Consider the following 23,355-nt stretch of genomic DNA (forward strand, 5'->3'; position numbering starts at 1 on the left):
TTGCTTGTGATACTGCGGTACAAAATATGCAGTTGGTCCGATTGTTTCTCTCACACTGCTGGCTGGGTGTTAAAGGTGCTAGGTTATTTTTGTTTACCCACGTGCCTCCAGGACCTTTGGCTTATGTTTTTTGGAAATGACCATCTTTTGAGTTTGATTACCCTCAGATTTTTGCCTTCAGTTGATAAACCAGTTTGTCCCTGTGCTCTTTACCTCTGCCAAATAGTGATTGGTAAAATTGGCATACACCTAATTGGCACATTTAATTTACTTGTACGTCCCGAGTATACTACCTGTATCGAGAGCTGGTAAACTTGATGCTACTAGTGGACTGTGCACTCATTCTGCCAGCAGCAGCTCTGTAATACATGTCTCTAGGCCTGTCACTGAAGCCTGGCTGGAAAGTTTTTAAAATGTAAATTTGGCCAACCAGTCAAAATAATCATGTCTAAACCTTACGTTTTAATACTTATAAGTCACACTTAAGGTGGGACATAAATGCCTCTAGGACATGTTGCATGGTATTTTAAATTAGGAAATGTATATTTACCTGTTTTACACATCCTGGCAGTGAACCCCCCCCCCTCCAAGTCGTTTATCATTGTGTCAAGGCTGGTACTCCCATAAGAAAACACTGAGTTACTTTATAACAGCTTAATGCTTCATTTCAGTTTGGGAGAAGCTAGAAAACCTTTGAGTAGTCATTTTAATAGTAATTTATAATCTAACTGTTGGCAAGGCGAGATATTACACTACTATTCCTGAAAGGACACTTTTTCAAAGTTGTTTTTTTCCTGCCTAAAACTAAAAGACCATTCTGCCAGTGTCTAGTGTTACATCGCTACTGATGGCTCCCCTGTGATGAGATATGACTTGATCCCAGACAGTGGATGTTAGACTTTTCATCCTTGGCGTGGTCTCCCTTAACTTTTTGCCTCTGTTTCCCAGGTTTTTGATGTGTGCTGGACTCTGTTTTTGCTGTTTTTGTTACTCTGGGCACTTTACCACTGCTAACTAGTGCTAAAGTGTAAGTGCTCCTTTACAAAATGTGTATGTAATTGGCTTAGCCATGATTGGCATATTTGATTTACTAGTAAGTCTCTAGTAAAGTGCACAAGAGGTGCCCAGGGCCTGTAAATCAAATGCTACTAATGGGCCTGCAACACTGCTGTGCCACCCACGTGAGTAGCTCTGTAATCATGTCTCAGACCTGCCACTACAATGTCTGTGTGTGCAGTTTTTAACTGTAAATTCGGCTTGGCAAGTGTACCCACTTGCCAAGCCTAAACCTTCCCTTTTCTTACATTTAAGGCACCCCTAAGGTAGGACCTAGGTAGCCCCAAGGGCAGGGTGCAGTGTATGGTTAAGGTAGGACATATAGTAATGTGTTTTTATATGTCCAGACAGTGACATATTGCTAAATTCGTTTTTCACTGTTGCAAGGCCTGTCCCTCTCATAGGTTAACATGGGGGCTACCTTCAAATATGATTAAAGTGTAGCTTCCCTTTGGGAGCGGATAGACATGTGGTGTTTGGGGTCTTTGAGCTCACAATTTCAAAATACATATTTTAGTAAAGTTGATTTTAAGATTGTGTATTTGAAAATGCCACTTTTAGAAAGTGAGCATTTTCTTGCTTAAACCCTTTCTGTGACTCTGCCTGTTTGTGGATTCCCTGTCTGGGTCAGTTTGACAGTTGGGCTGGTTGCACCTCTCTCTAGACAGTGACACAAAGGGATCTGAGGTGTAGTCTGCATTTCCTGATGAGCCTTCTGTGTTAGGAGGGAGGGGGAGGAGTGGTCACTCCCAACTGAAAGGGCTGTGCCTGCCCTCACACAATGCAGTCTCCATCCTCATGGTGAGTGTCTGGGGCCTGGCCTGGGCAAGGCAGGATTTCACAATCAAGAGAGACTTTGCTTTGAAGTAGGCCTACTTCAAAGGAGAAAATGTGTATAAGAAGGGCACCCAAAACCACAGATTTAAGAACACTTATGGAAACCAAGAGGAACCTCTTCCTGGAGAAGAGCTGAGGAAGAAGAGCTGCCCTGCCTGTGCTTTGTGGAGCTATCCTGCAGTTGCTGCTTCTGCCTGTGCTAGAGGACAAAGACTGGACTTTGTGTTGCCTTCCTTATGAAGATCGCCAAGGGCTCGATTTAGAGCTTGCCTCCTGTTGTTTGAAGTCTCAAGGACGGCAAAGACTTCTCTCTGCCAGCACCTGGAGTCTCTGGAGAGACTCCTACTCTGCCAAGTAGTGCCCATCCAGTTCCTGGGACCCTGAAAGGAGAAGCTGGCAACTCAAGAGAGAGAAATCCACGCACAGGCCGCCGTTCGGGGAAAAGATCGACGTGACTCCGATCTGCAGCTGAAAAATCGATGCGCCGCTGGCTTCGCGGATGAAAATCGAAGCTCTTCTACAACGCGACCCGAAGAGCGACACCTAGGGCTGGAGAAACGACATACAGCATCGCTGACAGAGGCTGGTGAGATCGCAACCCGCGCTGCATGGTTTTTGGATCATCGTGCAGCTGGATTTCCGACGCAAACACCGCTAGGTGTGTAAAAACGATGCACGGTTGGCCCAGACCCGAGAGTGCTGACCGGATCGACGCATCGCTCTCCTGCGAAGAGAAGAAACAACGTACTCCGACCCGACTAAAGGAGAAACAACGCAAGGTCTCATTCGTGAGTGAAATCGGCGCATCGCAAGCCCTTTTTGACACACACTCAACTGTGCCGGGTTATTTTTGACACACCCAAGGTACATTTTCACGCTAACTGCATTAGCGTTGTGTTTAAAATTACATGAAGACTAGTTTTGCATTTTTTGTGATAACTTGACTTGTGTATTGTGGGTTTTTGTCTTGTTTTGTTTAAATAAATATTTTCTATTTTTCTAAACCTGTGTTGTCATTTTGTAGCGTTTTCATTAAGTTACTGTGTGTGTTGGTACAAAAACTTTACACCTAGCACTCTGAAGATAAGCCTTTCTGCTCGTGACAAGCAACCAAGGGGGTGAGCGGGGGTTAGCTGAGGGTGATTGTCTTTTACCCTCACTAGAGTGAGGGTCCTTGCTTGGACATGGGGTAACCATGACTGCCAACCAAAGACCCCATTTCTAACAAGAGTATTCAGCTTTTACATATGCTAAAAGTGCTACTAAAAAAATAAGCACCAACAGATAAAGTTGGGAGCTGATGTGTGTTTTTGCTGAATCTGTGCGTAAATCCAAAGCAGCCATGAAATCCACGAAGGCAAGCACCAACCAACGCAGGGCCCTTGGTGTACGTGCCATGAGCATTGCGTCATCCGCATATGAAAGCATTGGTAAAACCATGTCTTTAATTTTTGATGCAGCAGGGGTAATTTTAGTTGAAAAGTCGTGGTGCTATTTAATAATATAAGTGGGACCATCACATACCCCTGCCTCACCCCATGATGAATGTCTATATCTCCAGATTTCTCTCCCTGTGTGCTAACTCTAATCCTGTCTCTCATGTCCTTGAGCAGATATGCCAGAAAGTGCACAAGTGCTTTATTCAGACTTTGGGAAATTAGCATTTGCCAAAATTAGGAACAATTAACACAGTCGAACACTGATGTCAAGTCCATGAAAGAAACATGTGATGAAATAGCTGGTAATGCAGAATCTGGCTCTGAGCTGTTAACACATCCTCTTCTTTTGCCCATCAAACTCCTCCTGCCAAAAGGAAAACCGGCAGGGTAGAACTTGGCCACTGACGTATATGATTATGTCAAAACATTCCCAAGGTGACAACTCATTCCATCTTAGTACAATATCTAAGGACTAACACTTGACCACTTAGTGAGGAGTAGATAAACTTCACTCAGGTCACAGACACAGATCCAGAGGAGCACAGCACTAGATTCCATCTCGACCAAGGAAGCCTACAGCAATGCTTCCGAGGCTCTGCAAAGGATTCCATTCTGCCCTCATGAACTGGTGCCAGGATTGTGTTCTTTTATAGACACAATCTCCTTGCTCTTGGCCTCATGCTCAAAATAGCTGGCAACCTGTTCCAAACAGACACAAAACCGGTGGTCCAGGTATGCGCACCACTTCTGAAAGTCAGACTTTTATTTATTCATCTGCTTAGATGTAACACAGTGAGGGTTTAAGGGCTATAAATTGTGATGTTATAATTTTTCCCTGTTTTCAAGGAAATTGAAAAGCTTAGGAGCTTTTTATTATCTTCTGTAATGTTACCAATATTGTGTGCTCCAGATCCCAGCATTTTGAAATGAGTATTTTAAAATAAATATGTTGAGATACTTATTCTGTTTTTTAAGGATCCCGAGTGTGTATATCATTAATGAATGATCCTTTGGCTAACCACTTTTCCCTATTAATAACCCAAAAGCATTGACATCATTTCATATATGGATTGCATGAGTTTCTGTGAGGCTACATAACCTGTCTTTCGCATTCAGCGCTGGTGTTTTGGACTAAGTGCACTCGTGTCACCTATTAGCGTGAAAACAAACCTAGTAGAGCTAAGGAAAAAAACTCAGTTTATCCAACACACACGCTCCTTCTTTCTGTCAGCCATTAACTTTGCATTTTGACACATTTGTTGAAAAGGATAACGCTAATTGTGTAGAATGGTTTCTTGATCGTATTGTGCTTTTAGAAATCTCTGTAATATACTAAGGATGTTCGTGTCTGCTCTTAATACTGTTAACGAAAATTTTACTGGTCTATTTTTCATTTATTCCAAATATGTCGTAATGAAGACTTCAAGCAAGGCAGTTTAAAAAGAACTGGATTTGTGACCTAGATGTGGCAGTTGCTGAAATTGAGGTATGTACCTACAAGCTTAGCATGGCTCATAACAACCGTAAAATTAACTTAACATTTTGTTAAGTTATTTCATTAAAAATAGTTCTCCTTTTCGGTTTGATGTCTGCTGAAGAAGTTATTTATTAGTAAATTAGGAATTATGTGTATATTACCTGCTTATTCACAAAAAACACCCCCTCAGTTTCTCATGCAGTATTAGAAAAATAAGACTGGTGTTTATGTGCACCAGCAATGCAACATATCTTAAAACTACAACAGTCCAAAAACACACAAACTAATAGAAGCTACTAGAACTTGAAATTTCATATGGTGGTAGCTCTACTCATTGCATGGCTAAATGCAGTGCACGTGCCACCTGCCTCTGCAGTGTTATAGCACAAGCAGCATAAATCAATATTTGACTTAGCTGTCTGGAAGGAGCTACCATTTAAAACATCTGCTGATGCTCTCGTGTAGGAGGCTGGCCTGGTTTGTAGTGGGTACCTTGGGTACTTGCACCTTATACCAGGTCCAGTTATCCCTCATTAGTGAAATGTAGTAGTGTTCTAGCAGCTTAGGCTGATAGAGGTAGCTGTAGTAGAGCAGCTTAGGCTGAACTAGGAGACATGCAAAGCTCCGCAATACACCTATAGTTTACACAGTACTTGTACACAATAAAAGACAATACTCAGTGTTACGAAAAATAAAGGTACTTTATTTTAGTGACCCAAGGCCAAAAATATCTTAGAGGTAATACTCCTTCTGGAGGTAAGTATTACACACACTATATACACTAGACACCAAAACTAAGGTAAGTAAATAATCATCACATAGTGCAAACAATAGGAAATGATGTAGAATGCAATATGAAGAAATAGGTCTAGGGCAGTGGTTCCCAACCTGTGGTCCGGGGACCCCTGGGGGTCCGCGAAGCCTTCTCAGGGGGTCCTCGAGAGCCTAGAAAATGTAAAAATATTAACAAATATTGACAAATTAGGTCCCCAGCTTCCAGTAATGACTCAGGTGGGGTCCCCGGATTCCAATGATGATTCAGTGGGGGTCCCTGGGTTCCATTAATGTTAAAGTGGGGGTCCACAGAAATCAAAAGGTTGGGAACCACTGGTCTAGGGGCAACACAAACCATATACTAAGAAAGTGGAATGTGAATCACAAATTCCCCCCTAACACAAGTGTAGAGTGTAGAGAATTGCTGGGAGAGTAAGAAAACCAAAAAAGTGAGTAAAATACCCCACCCCAGAACCTAAAAAAGTAGGAGTAAAGTACTGCAAGTTTCCTTAGGACACACTACAAGTCATGATTAGAGTTATTGCAAGAACCAAGCAAGCCTGCAAGCAACAAATGGTGGATCCCTGGACCTGAAGATCTGTAAATAGAGGAGACCAAGTCCAGATGTCACAGAAGATTCCAGGAAGGACAGGAGCCCCTGCCAACCTAGAAGATGGTGCAAAAGAGGATTCTCCGGTAGGAAGAAGTCTGCAGAAGAGCACCAAAGAAGATGGCTGCGGGTTCCTGCATGATTCAATGGATGTCCCACGTGGAGATGTCGGAAGCAGGCAGGTTGCAGCGCTAGATTCATCCGACAAGCCTTGGTTCAAGTAGTGTCGCGGATTGCATTAAAATGGCACTGCCTGGACCAAGGAGGGACCTGGGGGCCTCAACCCAGACTGAGGAGGCAGAGGGGGCTCGACTAGGCAGCACCTACGGAGGTCTCAGGACACCGGTACAAAGAAGGTGCAAGTTGTGGTTGCTTCAGCACTACAAAAGAAGGTCCCACACCGCAGGAGAACAACTCAGCGAGTTGAGCGTCGCAGGATAGAGTGCTGGGGACCTGGGCCAGGGTGTGCACAAAGGATTCTTGAAAATAGTGAATAGAGGCCTCAGGAGGTGAAGATGACGTGACGCACAGGGGTACTATCGCAAACGGAAAGGCATGCTCTTACCTCCTCCAAACTTGGACAGCTGGACAACTAGGACAGTCTGTGTCTAAGGGTCTACCACCTATGTTCCAAGGAGCACGCTTGTCGCCAGGGGAGGAGTCCAAGAGAACCAGTCGTCTTAGAAGGGGCCTGCTGGAGCAGAGAAGTGACTCTGTCACTCCACGGGAGATTTCTTCGGTCCTTCTGGTGCAGGGTGAAGACAGGGAGTCCCCAGAGCGTGCACACTGTGGAAACTGTTACAGTTGCTGGCTGGAGCTGAAGTTGCAGAGTCAAAGTAGCCCTTCTGGATACTTTGTTGCAGTTTCAGAGGTTCATGGAGCAGTCTGCGGTTGATCTGAGGTCAGAGGATGAAGCAGTAGTTACAGACGATTCCTGATAGATAATTGCAAGCAGAATCTGAAGAGAAACCCACAGGAGAGACCCTAAATAGCTCTGACAGGGGTGTTGGCTACGTAATCAGTTATGCACCTATCATGAGGAGTTTCTGATGGCACCTGCTGGCACTGGCCACTCAGAGGCCTCCAGAGTGTTTCCTCCAATTGGAAAACAAATGTCTGAAGTCTAGAACCCACTGGAGGAGTTCTGGGCACCACCCCTGGGGTGGTGATGGAAAGGGGAGTGGTCACTCCCCTTTCCTTTGTCCAGTTTCACACCAGAGCTGGGACTGGGGGTCCCTGAACTGGTGTGGACTGGCTTATGCAATAAGGGCACCATCTGTGTCCTTCAAAGTATTTCCAGAGGCTCTGGGAGGCTACCCCTCCCAAGCCTTTAACACCTGTTTCCAAAGGGAGAGGGTGTAATACCCTCCTCCCAAAGGAAATGCTTTGTTCTGCCTTCCTGGGACTGGGCTGCTCAGACCCCAGGAGGGCATAACTCTGTCTTTGAGGTGGCAGCAGCTGTAGCTGCAGTGCCAGCCTTAGAGAACTGGTTTGGCAGTACTGGGGGTCCATGGTGGAACCCCCAGGATGCATAGAATTGGCTCCCCAATACTAGATTTGGAATGGGGGGGGATTTCATGATCTCAGACACCCTAAATGGCCATATTCAGTTACCATTGTGAAGCTACATATAGGTATTGACCTATATGTAGTGCACGCGTGTAATGGCTACCCCACACTCACAAAGTCCGGGGAATTGGCTCTGGACTGCGTGAGGGCACCTTGCTAGTGCAAAGGTGCCCTCACACTCAATGACTTTGCACCTAGCCTTCAGTAAATGAAGGTTAGACATATAGGTGACTTATAAGTTACTTAAGTGCTGTGAAATAGTGTGTGCACTATTTCACACAGGCTGCAATGGCAGTCCTGAGAAAAGGTTTGTCTGAGCTCCTTATTGGTGGCAAAAGAAATGCTGCAGCCCATAAGGATCCCCTGGAACCCCAGTGCCCTTGGTACCTAGGTACCGTATACAAGGGACTTGTAGGGAGGGGCTCCAGTGTGCCAATTGGAATTCGTAAATGGAGTAACTAGCCTATAGTGATGAATTTGGAAGTAGAGAGAGCATAAGAACTGAGGTTCTGGTTAGCAGAGCTTCAGTGGCACAGTTAAGCACTACTGACAAAACTTACATTAGGCCACAAACTATAAGCACTGGGATCCTGGCTAGCAGGATCCCAGTGAGACAGTCAAAACACACTGACAAATAGGGTTTTCACTATGAGCACTGGGGTCCTGGCTAGCAGGATCCCAGTGACACACACAAACAAGCCAAAAGTGGGGGTAACCATGCTAGAAAGAGGCTACTTTCTCACATCTTGTCATCCTGTAAACTAAATACAAAGCAGCATACACAGTCAGTCATGGCATGTGGCATTTAGGCCTTCATTACAACCCTGGCAGACGGTGTAATGTTGGCGGTAGGACCGCAAACAGGCTGGCGGTCATTACCGCCACATTATGGCACATGCCAAACTGCCAATGTACCACACCGCCGCCACAGCGGTAACGACCAATAGTCTCCAGCCCGGTGGCCGTCACTAGTCTGCCTGGGGGATCATGACCCCACATACCGCCATGGATTTTGTGGTTTTTGAACTGCCACGAAAATCATGGCGGTAGGCACTATTAGTGCAAGTGAATTTCTTCCCTGGCACTTATAGGGGTACTCTCCCTTCCCCCACCCCCTCCCAATAGTCCACCCCCAACACCCACGACCCCCCAACACCTCCCAAAGGTGGTAGGGCCCCCTTCCCCCGACCTCCATAGGTGCCCCCAAACATACCCCCACTCACGCACATACCACTCACACACATACACGCGCACAAACATGCACACATACATACATGTTACATCCACACTACACACATCACAACCCCTGCAAACATACACGCACCCACACACGCCCTCTAAACACTCACACCCACACCCCCATTCACGTACACACCACACAACACCTCCCCATCCCCCCTCCCCTGTCGGATGATCACCTTACCTGCCTCGGTGGCCCTCCGGGAGGGAAGGGGTTCCATGAGGGCGACCAGAAAATGGAGAAGGGTCGCCACCAGTCATAATATGGCTGGCGGAAGATCGCCAACACTGACGGTCAATGGTCCGGCAGGACCTTGGCGGTCTTTCGTGAAGACCACCGAAGTCAGAATGAGGGCCTTAGACTGTTCAGAATGGATAAAGACCTATTGTCCAGGTCTCATACAAGTTAGTAGCAACCATCCTTAACCACAAGGGAGAGAACACAGTGGCCTGACTACCTGCAACAACACATGACATCTGGTTTGAGAGCCTGAACAATTAGCAACCAACCATTTCCAGAAATGCAGACAGACATTGGCCCGCACAGGTGGAATTTGGAGTGTAGACTTAACAGTGTGGCTCAAAACCTAAACCCATGATCAAGTATACCTTTCCCCACATCATGTTCTCTATGTTACACACTCCAGAATTAGCCTCAGTAGAAACCAACAAACACACTACAGTGAAACACTACTTGCAGCTATAGAATTACTTTAACAACTCATTAAAACCCAACTGCCCTTCAGCCATGAAACAAATAGCACAGGGATGCACATCGCAATATACAAAGTGCATGGTTTATTTGAACTTGATACTGGTCCTCCACCGAAGAGCTCACAATATAGCCTTGTTAAAGGTACTTTTTAATACAATTCACATTAGAAAGCCCTAATTCCACTAAGTATATATATACTAGTAATCCTCCATCACAGTCCCACCAGACTGCCGAACACAGGAAGGGTGCTACAGTACGCTTGTGAAGGTAGGACTCACGTATGATACGTTTAAGAAGAACAATACCGAGTACTCACAAGGTGTTCTTTGAACAATTTAATATTCTGCGCAGACACGCTTCGAACAGGCGCCTTTTTCAATGAAAGTAGATTACAAGAAGGTAACACTAAAGATCTTTCTGGATTTTAAATTGTCACGTGCTACTCCCATTAAAGGACTAGATCTATAGCCAAAAAAAGGACTATCGTTATCCTGTTAGTATTGTTAGATTTGCAGCCGCCATGTTGGACGTGATGATTGTCATTATATTCCAAACGGTAGCGCCCTTGCTCTGTAATAATACAGCTCAAGGGGTTAGTTTTACATACCAATTCCCATCGCTTCCTGATGGGCACAGAGCAAGCAGGCACTGTGTTGAAACAAACGTCAACATGGCCACATATGCAAAGTCCTACTTCATAATCTGCCCTACATGGGCATGGCATCTTTCCTCCTTCTGGAGCGTGACTCTTCATGAAGATATCTCTTGCCATAGCTGCTAAAATGCAGATTACATTTATGTCCGCAGGTGCCAGTCAATTTACTGTGCATCCATGAATTTGTGTCGTTCACAGAACATTCTCTTCTGTGGCGGTTCAGGCAGATCCAAACATTTACTCCAACACAGTTCCACCCGACTGAAGAACCCATGGCGGGTGGTACTGTACACTCGTGAGGGTAGGACTCATGTATGATGTGTTTAAAAAAACAAAAAACACAGAGCACTCACTGGGTGTTCTTTAAACAGTGTAATAAGTTACACAGATGCGTTTTGGCCAGGTGCCTTTTTCAATGTCAGTAGATTACGAGAAGGTAACACTAAAGATCTTGCAGGATTGTTAATTGTCACCCATGCTGCTCCCACTGGAGGACTAGATCTGTGGTCAACAAAAAAGGACTATGGTCATCCTGTCATGTTGGACATGATGATTGTCATTATATTCCAAATGGCAGTGGCCATGCTCTGTAATAATACAACAGGAAGTTTAGGTTTTACCTACCAGATACCCATCTCTCTCTGATGGGCACAAAGCGAGCAGCCACTGTGTTGCAACAAACTCCAACATGGCCACTTAAGCATAGTCCCACTTTATAATCAGACCCTCATGGGCATGCCACCTTTGCTCCTTTGGGGGAGAGGTCTCCTCGTGTATTAGTAATCTTTCAATGTTTGCATTTAAATGCTTTCATCTAATTCGAAACCCAGTGAAAATATCTATGTAAAGGAAAGAGGTGTAAAGTCCAACATTTCAGTTTTCACTTTTAGCTCCATACACATTAAAATGGTATATGTGAAATATCCCAAACTCCCATTTAACTGTAGTGGCAAATATTGTCCTCCAACGGCAGTTCTTCCATGCTTTGTTTTAGTACCACAGTTTGTAGCTGATGTATCATAAAACTCCTCACTTCTGGAGCTCAACTGTGATAAAGCCCTTCTAATCTTGTTTTGTTGGGCAATACTTCTGGTCATGAGAAAAACTCTCTTATTCTGTGCAAACCTCAATTCACTTTGAAAATCTGCTAAAAATAAAGTAAATCTTCTTGAGATCAATGATAAATGAAGGGCTTCTTCCAAAATCGTTTTCACAAAATTCTTCTTCTTGCGATTTAGAAATCCTTACTTATTAGACTATTCAGTCTTAGGTTGAGCAACAGTTAAACAAAATAATGAATGTGCACAACATTTGATATTAATCCTTTAACTTAGCACTCATCTTCACTAAGTCTGACCAAGAGCTGCAGCTTATCTTTAAAAAATATTATCCAGCTCAGTCTTTTATCTCTAGCAGGTTGTTTTAGAAGTCACTGTCAGACAGTACATTCCAAATAGCCCAATTGGTGAGATTTTAGGATTGTATTCGTTTTCTTAAGTTGCCAATATCCAATTTACACATTGATGATTGAATGTGTAATAAAGCATTTATCTTGCAGTGAGAATTAAATATAATTTTTGATGGATATTTCTAACCGCATATTCCTCCCCTTGTGAATACCATCAGGCAGCATACTGAATCCAGAGATTGTTCTTAGTAATTGTTTTGCATGTCAGTAGGTGACATTGTGCAGCTCCGGGAGTGGTCCATCCCACCCCAGAAGTAACATTGGGCCACAATATAACCACCACCCTAATGCGTCAGCATCAGTTTGCTTGCTCCCTCAATTTTTGTCAACTGATCAAGTTCTTTACCTGCAACTTTTTCAGTGTGAAAAGGACATGTCTTCTACCAAAGTGGCAGGTTTGAAACCTTGCAAGGATTGCCGCAACAGATGTCAGTGATGTACCCTCATGAAGTCCGTCTCTGGTGTCTGTGCACGTCACATGACTGGGAATTGTGCACCAACCTTGTTCGGATGAACTTGAAGGCCACCCGGGGCCGTGAGACCAAGCTCTAAGTTGTCAAGCTCCTCAGAGATGCTTGGAAGGCCCAGTCCTGGCAGCGTCAAGAGCATGGATGGGTTCTTGTAATGTTCCAGAGAGAGATCATAGTCATGCTCCAAGACTTCAGGTAAGCCGAAGAAAAAGAAACATGGCTCCCCTCCTACACCAGCATTGTCCCAACTCCTCCCAAGATGTGACAAGGTACCTCAAAGATGTCCTCTTTTTCTCCCACCTCAGTTTAGTATACCAGCACTAGCTCTGATCCAACCAGAGTTCCTGGATCCAATGGTGATGCTGCCTTCAAAGAGGTCATGGCATGGATCTTCTGTACCCCACCAAATCCCCCCAAGCACCTTCTGGCCCCATGAATCTGAAGAGGCCTCCAGTCAGGTCACTGGTGGTGGATTAGTCCCCGATGTGGACTTTGGGCCGACACCTGCTCCAACTCACCAAACGGCACCAAGACCTGCGTCTGGAAACCCTGTGTTGAAGCCGGTAGTGGTTCGACCAACACCGGAGGAAGCGCTCATAGTCCTTTTGGACTTGAAAGTGAATAAGATGCAGCCTCATTTGAAGTCAGGACCACCTTGACCTCTGACTCAAACCGCAAACTGATAGTGATACACTTCCTTTTTTTCCTCATCTCCACACAGCGTACATTTATCTAGCTTTTTTCCCTACTGTACTAGTCACAGATAGAAACTGCATTTTACATTAGATACAATTTTACACCATTAATATATTGCTGCTTCCATCTCTTGTCTGCGTTTTTGTATCTATTTGGATATCCTCATTGGCCTTTTTTCAGTCAAGAGGATGCACCTTGTACCCAATTCTCATTTTGTCTCCTTAATTGTATATTTTCCTTACTTTCAGTATTCTCTTTTTGTTTGTGATAGTTACCCATTTATTGGCCAGATCTACTCACCTTAACCAATCTGTGAGAGATGGTGCTTCAGGTATAATCCATTTCGTGCTAATCTCTCCCTGAGCTAATAACATTAGGTAACACATTGCTTTTTTCTGCTTTAATAATATACGTTTCCCCCTCCTCTAATGTAGTTAAGTAAAATGAAAGTAGGGTTTATCTTAATTGCACAGCATAAAATACCTGAAACCCAAAACATTTATTTAATTCCAATGGAACTGATGTTCTGGGCAGCTTAAAAACATGATAGGGGTCAAGAGCAAGAATAAAATATTTTATGCGTTTCCCTTCTTGGTTTTTCTGTCTTTTACTTTCTAGGCATCCAATAAATCCTAAGAAACATAAAGAAGTGAATAATTTCTAATTCAGCAGAATTGACAATTTCATACAAGGTGCTCAAAGATAGTTGCCTTAGTTTTCCCACATCCTGACTTGGCAAGTATTCTTCTCAGAAGGTGGATGGCTTCTTAATCTTTGTCTCATCTGCTAAACATAATGGATTGTACAATTTTGCCAGTTCTTGCTTGATTAGTGCAGTATTTCCCCATTCAAACTCCAAGTCCTCCTGAGCTTGATGACTCAATTTTTGAGTGGTATACCAAGATTGCAGTTCTGTGTATTTGTATGTGGCTGTATTCCTTATCTTTTCAGGATTGAACTCACATAGTTCTTCATAAAGTCAGCTGTTCAAGTACTGTCCTTGATTGGTGGATCTGTACTGTATTATGGTATACCTAATTTAATTCTGATTTTGTATCTTATACTGCCAGGTGCTCAAAATGTTTTGAGATGTACTTGAGACATACTTGTTTGAAATACCAAAGTGCTCCAAACTTATATAGGTACGTACCATTCTGCCATATTATTCGTGAAAGAGCTTGGAGTAACTGTCCTGGGGTGCCCTACAATAACATTCTACCTTTTTTTATTTTTTTATCTGGAACGTCCAACAGTAAAATAGGAGATCTGGGAAATGTACCCACATACCTATCTCCATAATGTGCCCAAATCAAACTTCACAAATCCTTTTGAGTTCATATAATCTTTTCCTTATCAGATTCACGCTCCACACTGTTAAATGTAAAATATGGTTATCTTTGACGTGACTCGCCCGTACATAGTTAATGGTAGATTTGGCCATTTAAAAAAAATAAGACATCTATTTCTTTTACTACCTTAGATACATTTCTTGGCAGAAAGATAGCTATGTCTTTTGATAATAAGACCCAGGAAAATCTAATTTATATAGTATCGATTTTAGTGCTATGCCTTGATATGAATATTCCACTTGATCACTTCTTTTTTTCATTTTTTTAGATGAAATCCAACATTTAACCCCAAATGATCTCGCTAGTGTCTGTATCTTCTTTTTTGTCTTCAGGGTTAGTTGTATAGCTAGCTATGTCATCTGTGAACATTGGGATTTTATTTTAAGACCGTTGGAGTCAAAGGGGGAAGACGGGAATCTTGCCTTCTGTGATAAGGTTAAATTAAATAAGAGGGCGAAGAGAGCATCGTTGCCATGGGCCTTTCCTTGTTGAGATATTCACAGTCAAATTGCCATTCATCAACAGTCTTGCTGTTCGAGATCTGTTTTAAAAAAAATCTGTTTTGCAACAATAAACTTTAAAGGTGAACCGAGATAAGTCATACATTGTTTAGGAAGCTAGCTGTCTGTGCAGTGACCTAATGTTAGGGGGGCACTATGCCGATAGTCCAGGGCGCTTCTTATTGGTTTGAAGGGGTAAAAATGACAATCCCAAACGTGCTCTTTTGTGTTAGTGTGGGCGAGAAGTTAGGCTTATCAGAGGGTAGTGCTAAGCATTTGTTGAACGCTTGTTGAGTTGGTTCTCAAGACCTATTGGTTAGAAAAATAGTTGCGTTGTGTAGAAAGCTGGCCTTGTGTGTGGTGAGGACCTATGTTATCATCACCTTATACCAGGTTCAGATATCCCCTATTGGTGAGGTGTAGACAATGTCTAGGAAGCCAGGGGTCTCAAGAGGTAGCTGTGGGTGAGCAGCCTAGACTTATCTAGGAGACATGCAAAGCTTATGCAAAATCAATATAGTCATACAGCACTTATACACATGAAAGAACCACACAGTGTTATAAAAATAAAGGTACTTTATTATGGTAACACAAATACTAAAATACTGTATAAGCATTACTCTGTTAGCAGGTGAGTAAACACACTATTATATACACATTAGTACTCAGGAATGGGCATAGAAAGTCATAGAAAACAGTGAAATGAGAGACAATAGTGTAGACCCTATGGGGAGGCCAAACCATATACTAAGTAAATGGAATGCGAAAGGCAGGTCCCCACCCAAGGAAGTGGAATCTGTAGAGGGGAAGTACCAGAGTGCCCACAGCAACCAGGAGAGAAGAGGTAAGTACCTGGTTTTTCCCCAAACCCACAGGTAAACTTTGTAAAAGGACTGTGCAAGACTGGAAGAAACAGAAGATGGATCCTAACAGAAGAAGACCTACAAATGGAGGTGGCCAAGTCCAGTTACAGCTGAAGTGTCCGTTTGTGGCAGGGCGCACTAACCACCCTTCTAGAGGTGCAGGGCCAGGTCGACAGTGAAGACCAGGAGTCTGCTATGCAGCACCTGAGCAGAAGAGGAATTCCAGAAATTATGCAGTTGATGTCCCACATCGGAAGAAGAGTCACAGTCAGTCAGTGGTGTAGAAAAACCACCAACAAGCCTTGGCAAAGGCAAGAGTTGCAGAGCTGCTGGGGACCAGGAAGATCCGGGGTGACTCAACCCAAGGAGGGGAGTCCCAGGCAACCCTTAGCAGTGAAGAGTGCCAGAAGTTGAGGATGCAGCCTCCTAGGCAACTCGCAGGCACAGGAGTCGCAGTGAGGCCCACTCAGCACACCTGGAGAGGAGTTCCACGTCGCTGGAGCAGCAGGCAGGAGACTGTGCTTTGCAGGTAAGAGTGCTGGAGGTCAGGGCTACATGGAGCCTGAAGATCCCTTGGAAGAAGTGCCAACAAGCCTTGGTAGCTGTATGAGTTCCAGTGCACATGGGTACTGTTCTGCAAGGAAATGCAAGGGCTTACCATTTCCCAAGTTGGACAGCTAGTAAAGAGGACCAAGGGGACCACTCCAGACCACCACTTGTGATGGAGGATCCAAGCAGTTTTTCAGGAGAGAAGATCCTCACAGCCAGACATCGTTGCAGTTGGTGCCTGTGGATGCAGGGGAGTGACTCCTTCACTCTAAGGGAGATTCCTTCTTGCTTCTTGTGCAGGCTGAAGACTTATCACCATCAGATGATGCACAGCCTGGGAAATGTTGCAGTTGCTAGAAAGAGACAATGTTGCAAAGTGGAGTCGTCACTGGAGTTTCAGATTGTCGGTCCCTGGAGGGTCCAGTTGCAGTCCCGGTGGCTAGGAGATGAAATAAAAAATGCAGAGGAGATCTGCTGGAATCTTGCATGTCGAACATGAGGACTCGCCTACGAGGGAGAACCTAAATAGCGCAGGAAGGGGGATCCTGCCATCTTTAATCCAAAGTGGGCACAGGCCCCTTGGTTACATCTGAGTGGCGAGGTCAAGCAGGTGATGTCACAGCCTCCTCCTGATAGATGGTCACCCTGCTACCTGTGACTTGGAGAGCAGACTTGTTGGCTCACCCAGTTCCGAGTACCCCCTATCTCAATAGTAGCCCACGTTAACTTGGTTCCTCTTTGACCTCTACACCCGACTGGCTCTGTGTTGCTGGTGGTGGGTGTTTGGGGTTAACTTGAACCCCCACTGACAGACTACCTAAACCCCGGAGATATGAATTGTAAGTTGAATACATACCTGTAAAACTGTACTATCTTTTTCCCCTTAGGAACTGTTGAAAAATGCTCTGTCCACTTTTAAAATAGCTTTTTGCCATTAAAAAAAACAAACAAACTGTATACATTGTCGATTCTATTCAAAGTCCTGAACATATATATGCAAATTACCTTTCATTTTATGTACTTACCTGCAAACTGAATCTTGTGGTTCTAGAAATAAATTAACAAAACATATTTTTCTATATAAACTCCTATTGGTGTGGAGTTAAGTCACTAAGGGCCATATGTACGAACTCTTTTTCCCATAGACACAGAATGTGTAAAAACCTTTGCTACATCTGGCCCTACGTGTGTGTTTCTTCTATTGCTTGTGTGTGTACAACAAATGCTTAACACTACCCTCTGATAAGCCTAACTGCTTGACCACACTACCACAAATAGAGCATTAGTATTATCTATTTTTGCCTCTGTGAAGCCTCTAGGGAACCCCTGGACTCTGTGCACACTATATCTCATTTTGATATGGTATATACAGAGCCAGCTTCCTACAGTTGTGTTTTTTACACAGCACAGGTTCCATAGTACAGTGTCTGCATAGGAGTTCTTACACTCTGTTCTCATAGATCCCTGTAGGTAGTGAGGTGCTTGGGGTGCAAAGTTACAGACAAGACAAACAGTTCAGGTTTACCTACCCAGGAGCGTCCAGGTGCAGTGATGTTGGTTGTGTCGGGTTCCTGCGCTTCGAACACTTGGTGACGAGGGGGGCCACGTGGAAAGAAAATACAGAGGGGCACTTGGGGACAAGTCCCAGAGCTCCCAGCAGGTGAACTCGGTCGGTGTGCGTCCAGAGAGTAGGAGGACACAGTTGAAAGTAGTGAACACAAGCGGGGGTGGATCCTTAGTGGTGGTGCTCCTGCGTCAAGGTGCACACGGTTCTTTGGGGGGACCTGCACAAGGAGAAACAGAACAAGGCAACTGGGCAACTGAGAAGGCTGTCTTTTGCGGTACTGCTGTCCCTCACCAACCGGTCTTCATTTGTGGTGTGGGGTGGGCTTCAACAAGTCTTGGTTGGAGCAAGGGGTTGGGGCAGCTCGGCCTAGTAGAACTGTGGGTCTTCTCACTTGGTGGGGAGACAGGACTGACTTCTTTGAGCACGGGGAGCTCCTCCTGGACAGCTTCTGCGACGGTGGACTGGGGGTCAGCAGGCCGGTGAACTGGACGTTGTGGTTGGTGCCTGCAGGAAAGTGGCTTCTCCACTCCAAGGGAGATGCTGACTGGCTGGAAAAGTGCTGGAGAACCTCTGAGCCTTTTGGAGTCCTCACAGCTGCAGGACGAGTCATGATGTTGTGATTGTTGGTACAGCAGCAGGTAAAAAGGCAGAGTTTTGTGTCAAATTTTACGAGGTGTCCGCAGTTCTTGCTCTTTTTGCTGTTCTTTGACTTTCCTCAAGTGTAGGCCAGTAGCCAATGGGTTACTTGCCCTTGGGGGTGCCTACACCCTGTTATGATCACTTCCTGTGGGGAGTGGACATAGCGCTATCCCAGAAGGCCTAGTTCTCCAGTATTTTTTTTATAGATTCACATGCTTGAATCATCCCCCTCGCTGAGGTGGGAGTCCCACGGTAACCTTAAATACACATAGCAGTAATTGTATTACACTAGGCCTCAATGGACTGTACAGGCACTGCTATAGCCTATTCATGTTCTTTCATAAAAATAAAAAAAATCTGAACTACAACCAATCAGGTGACAGAACCCTCTAGAACTCTCCAAACAGAGGCTGTTTCCCTTGGATTTTCTACCACACGTCGTGTGAAGGGAGTCTCCCTGAGCTCTGCTCAGCTTCTTTTTCTACAGCTATTCTGACAGGAAAATTTCTTTCAGATATCTTGGATTTCTAGTGGACAGGATGTCCCAACAAACTAAAAAAGGACTTTTCAGAAATTGTGACACTTGTGGGAGGAAAAAACTTCATATTGATGAGCTCCCCACAAGAAGTGCATATACTGCCTACATCCAGACTACAAGGTGAGAGATTGCAAAATTTGTCAAACCTTCAGTCATAAAACACAGAAAGACAGAGACGGTACACTTTTGTCATGGCTACAAAAACAGAAGGCTATGGAATACCCTTCTGAGGAGATTGAGGCTTCCTCAGACATCTCAATCCCTAAAAGTAAAGGAAGACTTTATGCAGAACCTCCGAAGAAAGTTTTTAAGAAATCTAAACACCTTTCTTTGGACAACAAAAAGGCCAAGAAAGCTATCCCTCATCATCATCAGAAACCCAGTCAAAGGCCTTAAAAAAGGTTCACTACAACACTTTTGTGGAAAAAAGCACCATCAAAAAGTGCTACTCTGTCTTTGTCACCGATGAGAAAACTGAAAAAATACTCTTAAGACTGACAAAAAAGGCTAGTGGATGACAAAACTGTTGACGACCACGTCTACAGTAACGACGATGACGGTCACGTTGACATTCACCACGGCAGAGTCCCCTATGATAGTCTCGTCGTCACCACTTTCATCGGCGACGATCTTAAAAGCTCAAATCTACAAAAGGGCACCATGGGCTATTCAACTATCAGCTACGCAAGCGTCAATGAGAAAATCGTCAGTGAGAGACAAACCACCTAAGAGTGCGTCGACATCAGACCTGTCGAGACACAAATCGAAGACAGTTCAGAGGGACCTGTTGATGATGCAACTGTCCACAACACAACCGTAGATTACATGTCCATCGATGACAGACTCGTCGACGATGGACACAGCGACAAGAAAAGCATTGACGACCAATCCGACGACGACCACTACTGGAGCGTCAAAATTTCTCCCTCTATTATTGATAACTGTGGGAAAGAAAGCATCTCCAATCTTACCAATGCATCCACCCCCCCCCCCCCCAAGTAAGGTATTACCTTATCCTCCTCAACACCTATAAGATGATGAGGACAGATATTCTCAAGATGAAGGAATGTTTGGTGTGGCCAACAGTCCTTCGCACCTCAATGTCAAATGTCAGGACCTGGATGACGATGAGAATGATCAATATTAGGAAAATTATGATTTAGCAAAAGTCCAACCATATCCATCATATTCCGCATATGGTGACAGAGACACCTCTGTCCCTATGCCATGGTCATTAGTGACAGATCTCCAAAACATGTTGCATGACTACTACTGAAGATTTCCACCCTCAGTGCCAGCAACTCCGACCACACAGCAGTATGACCCACAAGCAGAACTGCGGACCTCTATCCCTAGCCATCCAGGGACACCGCTCAGACCGGATACGAACATCCCTTTCATACACCCACCTGACTCTCAGTCCACAGATGAAGAAAGGAAAGAGGGAGAAATACCTGAAACCACTCCCAGTGGCTGGGACGAATACCGGATTCCTACGCCATCACCACCGTTTGCAGGACCAGTGGATTCACCCCGGAGGACATAGGGGGGGTTCCATAATTTAATGGAAAAGAGTGGCTAAACATATCGAACTTCCCATTCTCTCTCGAGAAACAGATTGTTTCCTATATGACTTTAAGGAACCATCAAAAAAGTCAGTTAGAGCCTATAGTTAACTTTACATGGCAAGAACGATTGAAAGCAGTGAAAAACCCAGCTACAATACCTTCCCAAATCCCACGTTTGGAGAAAAAATATAAAGCCCCAGAAGCGTCCCCAGCTTGTTTAATTGGGCAACCGAAGCAGGATTCCGTGGTATTTCAGGCGCCGCAACACTGCTCGAAGAACCCTTCAACACCAATATAATTCCCGCCATATAATGAAGGACGCCGTCTGGACAACATAGGAAAAAAGTTCTCCTCAGTAGCAGCAATAAAAATCAAAGCTGCCACCTCATTAGCCATTCTAGGCATATATGATCGACAATTTGACCTCTTGCCTGAGGACGCTAAACTAGAGGCAAAGAAAGTGTTGCAGGAGGGAGAACACATCGCAGCCGAAGTGATTGATTGCACGATCGATAATCCACTGATGGGATTTAGACACCTGGGGCGGGATGGAGGGGTGCAGTGGTATTATGCAGACAGGGCTGGCTGAAATCTACCTCTTTTAGGCCAGAGGTACAAAGCAAAATACTTGACATAGCATATGATGGGGAATGCCTCTTCGGCAAGCATGTGGATGACATTTTACAGTCTAGCAAGGCAGATACAGACACTGCCAAATCCCTAGGTACACTGCAATACAGAAGACAGCCATTTTGATGGGCTAAAAGCAGGGGAAGTTACTCCTTTTGTGGTGGTTTCCAATCATATAGACTAGTGGTTCCCAACCTTTTGATTTCTATGGACCCCTACCTTAACATTAATGGAACCCAGAGACCCCCACTGAATCATCATGGGAATCCGGGGACCCCCGCCTGAGTCATTACTGGAAGCTGGGGACCTAATTTGTCAATATTTGTTAATATTTTTTAATTTTGTAGGCTCTCGCGGACCCCCTGAGAAGGCTTCGCGGACCCCCCAGGGGTCCCCGGACCACAGGTTGGGAACCACTGATATAGACGACAATACCAAGCTGCTCAAACAGGTTTTCAACAGCAGTACGGGCAACAGCAGCAGCAGCAATACAGATTACCACCTACAGCTGCTTATTGACACCCCACGAGGGGAAGAACTCCAGCCTGTAGCAGAGACACAGGCAGAAAACAATGACCACGCACTCATACCAGCTACCAACCCCACCTGTGCTTCAAAGATTGGAGGCCGCATGACTTACCACATCCTTCAGTGGTCAAGGATAACATCAGACAAGTGGGTACTGGATATAGTATCCAGGGGACATACACTAGAATTCATACAGAAGCCTCCAAATACCCCTCCATCAGGACCACCGCCTCCACGGTTAAAACAGCTCCTCAAAGAAGTATATTCAATGGTACGCAAAGGGTCTATAGCAGTTGTTTCAATTCTGCAGAGGAACCGGGGGTTCTATTCCCGCTTTTTTCTAGTGAAAAAGCCTTCGGGGGATTGGTGTCCCATACTGTATTTAAGGGCCTTAACAAGTTCCTGAAAAAAAAGAAGTTTCGTATAGTAACACTTCAGGACATTCTACGCCTCCTAAACACAGGAGATCACGTGACATCTCCAGACCTCCAAGATGTGTATTTCCAAATCCCAATACATCAAAACCATCTGACATTTCTCAGGTTCAAGATAGTTGGAATGCATCTACAGTTTTGAGTCCTTCCATTCGGATTAAAATCGGCCCCCAGAATTTTTACCAAAGTGGTGGCTCACCTGTGTTAACTGGGGATACACATCTTTCTATAGTTGGAAGACTGGCTCATAAAGGCATCCACAAGAAATCAAGTAGTAAAGCACACATCCACTTGCCTCCAGCTGTTCAAAACTCTAGGCCTTACCATCAACTATTGCAAATCACCCTTCCATCCCACAAAGCAGCTGAATTTCCTAGGCGCTATAGTGGATACTACCCAAAGCAAGGCATTTCCATCTCGAGAGAGAGCGAAAGATTTTCAAAATATCTCAAAAGCTATCAACAAAAAAGTTTATTTCAGTTCGGAATTACAAACCATTCATTTGAATGATTTCCTCATGTATTCCACTGATCCCAAATTGCTGACTGCACATGCAACCTCTTCAGATGCAACTAGACACTCAGTGGCTCCAAGCGAATGGCTCCTTCTACAATCGAATTCAGATCACATCAGAAATTAAAACTGCCATGTCTTGATGGGAAAAGCAGTCAAACTTTTCCAGGGGCCTTTCATTTCTACAACAAGTGCTGAAATATATAATTATAGCTGCGCCGCTTAAAGGTTGGGGGTGCCCACCTTCAAGATCTGTAGCTAAGTGGCAACTGGACACAAAAGGACAAACAGCTTCACATAAACCAACTGGAGCTGAAAGCAATAGATCTGGCACTAAAGGCTTTCTTACCAAAAATACAAAACTCAAAAATGATCATCAGAACGGACAATACCACAAGTATGTTTTACCTGAATAAACAGGGCGGCACAAAGTCCTTGGAGCTTTCACATCAAGCTCAGAGCAAATGGGAATGGGCCATAAAGAATAACATTTCTCTGAAAGCAGAAAACCTGCCAGGACAAGCCAACCTCCTAGCTGACACTCTGAGCAGGACATTCATCCCGTATCAAGAGCGGGAACTTGAGCAACAGGTTCTCAACCAGCTTTTCCAGAAGTGGGGCAAGCGGAATCTGGATCTTTTTGCCACATACGAGAACAAGAAATGGCCATGT

At 44.5% G+C, this 23,355-nt stretch overlaps 1 protein-coding gene across 1 annotated transcript in view; it reads left to right on the top strand.

The window, feature by feature from the left end:
- The window catches only part of TOPAZ1 (testis and ovary specific TOPAZ 1), a 1,339,900-nt gene that overhangs the window by 958,413 nt on the left and 358,132 nt on the right, over positions 1–23,355 (top strand). The window contains exon 13 of the mRNA XM_069211977.1: positions 4,752–4,818. Coding sequence (XP_069068078.1) covers positions 4,752–4,818 — 67 coding nt within the window. The remainder of the gene's footprint in view (positions 1–4,751; positions 4,819–23,355) is intronic.

This window comes from Pleurodeles waltl, chromosome 10 (genome assembly GCF_031143425.1).
Source record: "Pleurodeles waltl isolate 20211129_DDA chromosome 10, aPleWal1.hap1.20221129, whole genome shotgun sequence".
NCBI lineage: Eukaryota > Metazoa > Chordata > Amphibia > Caudata > Salamandridae > Pleurodeles > Pleurodeles waltl.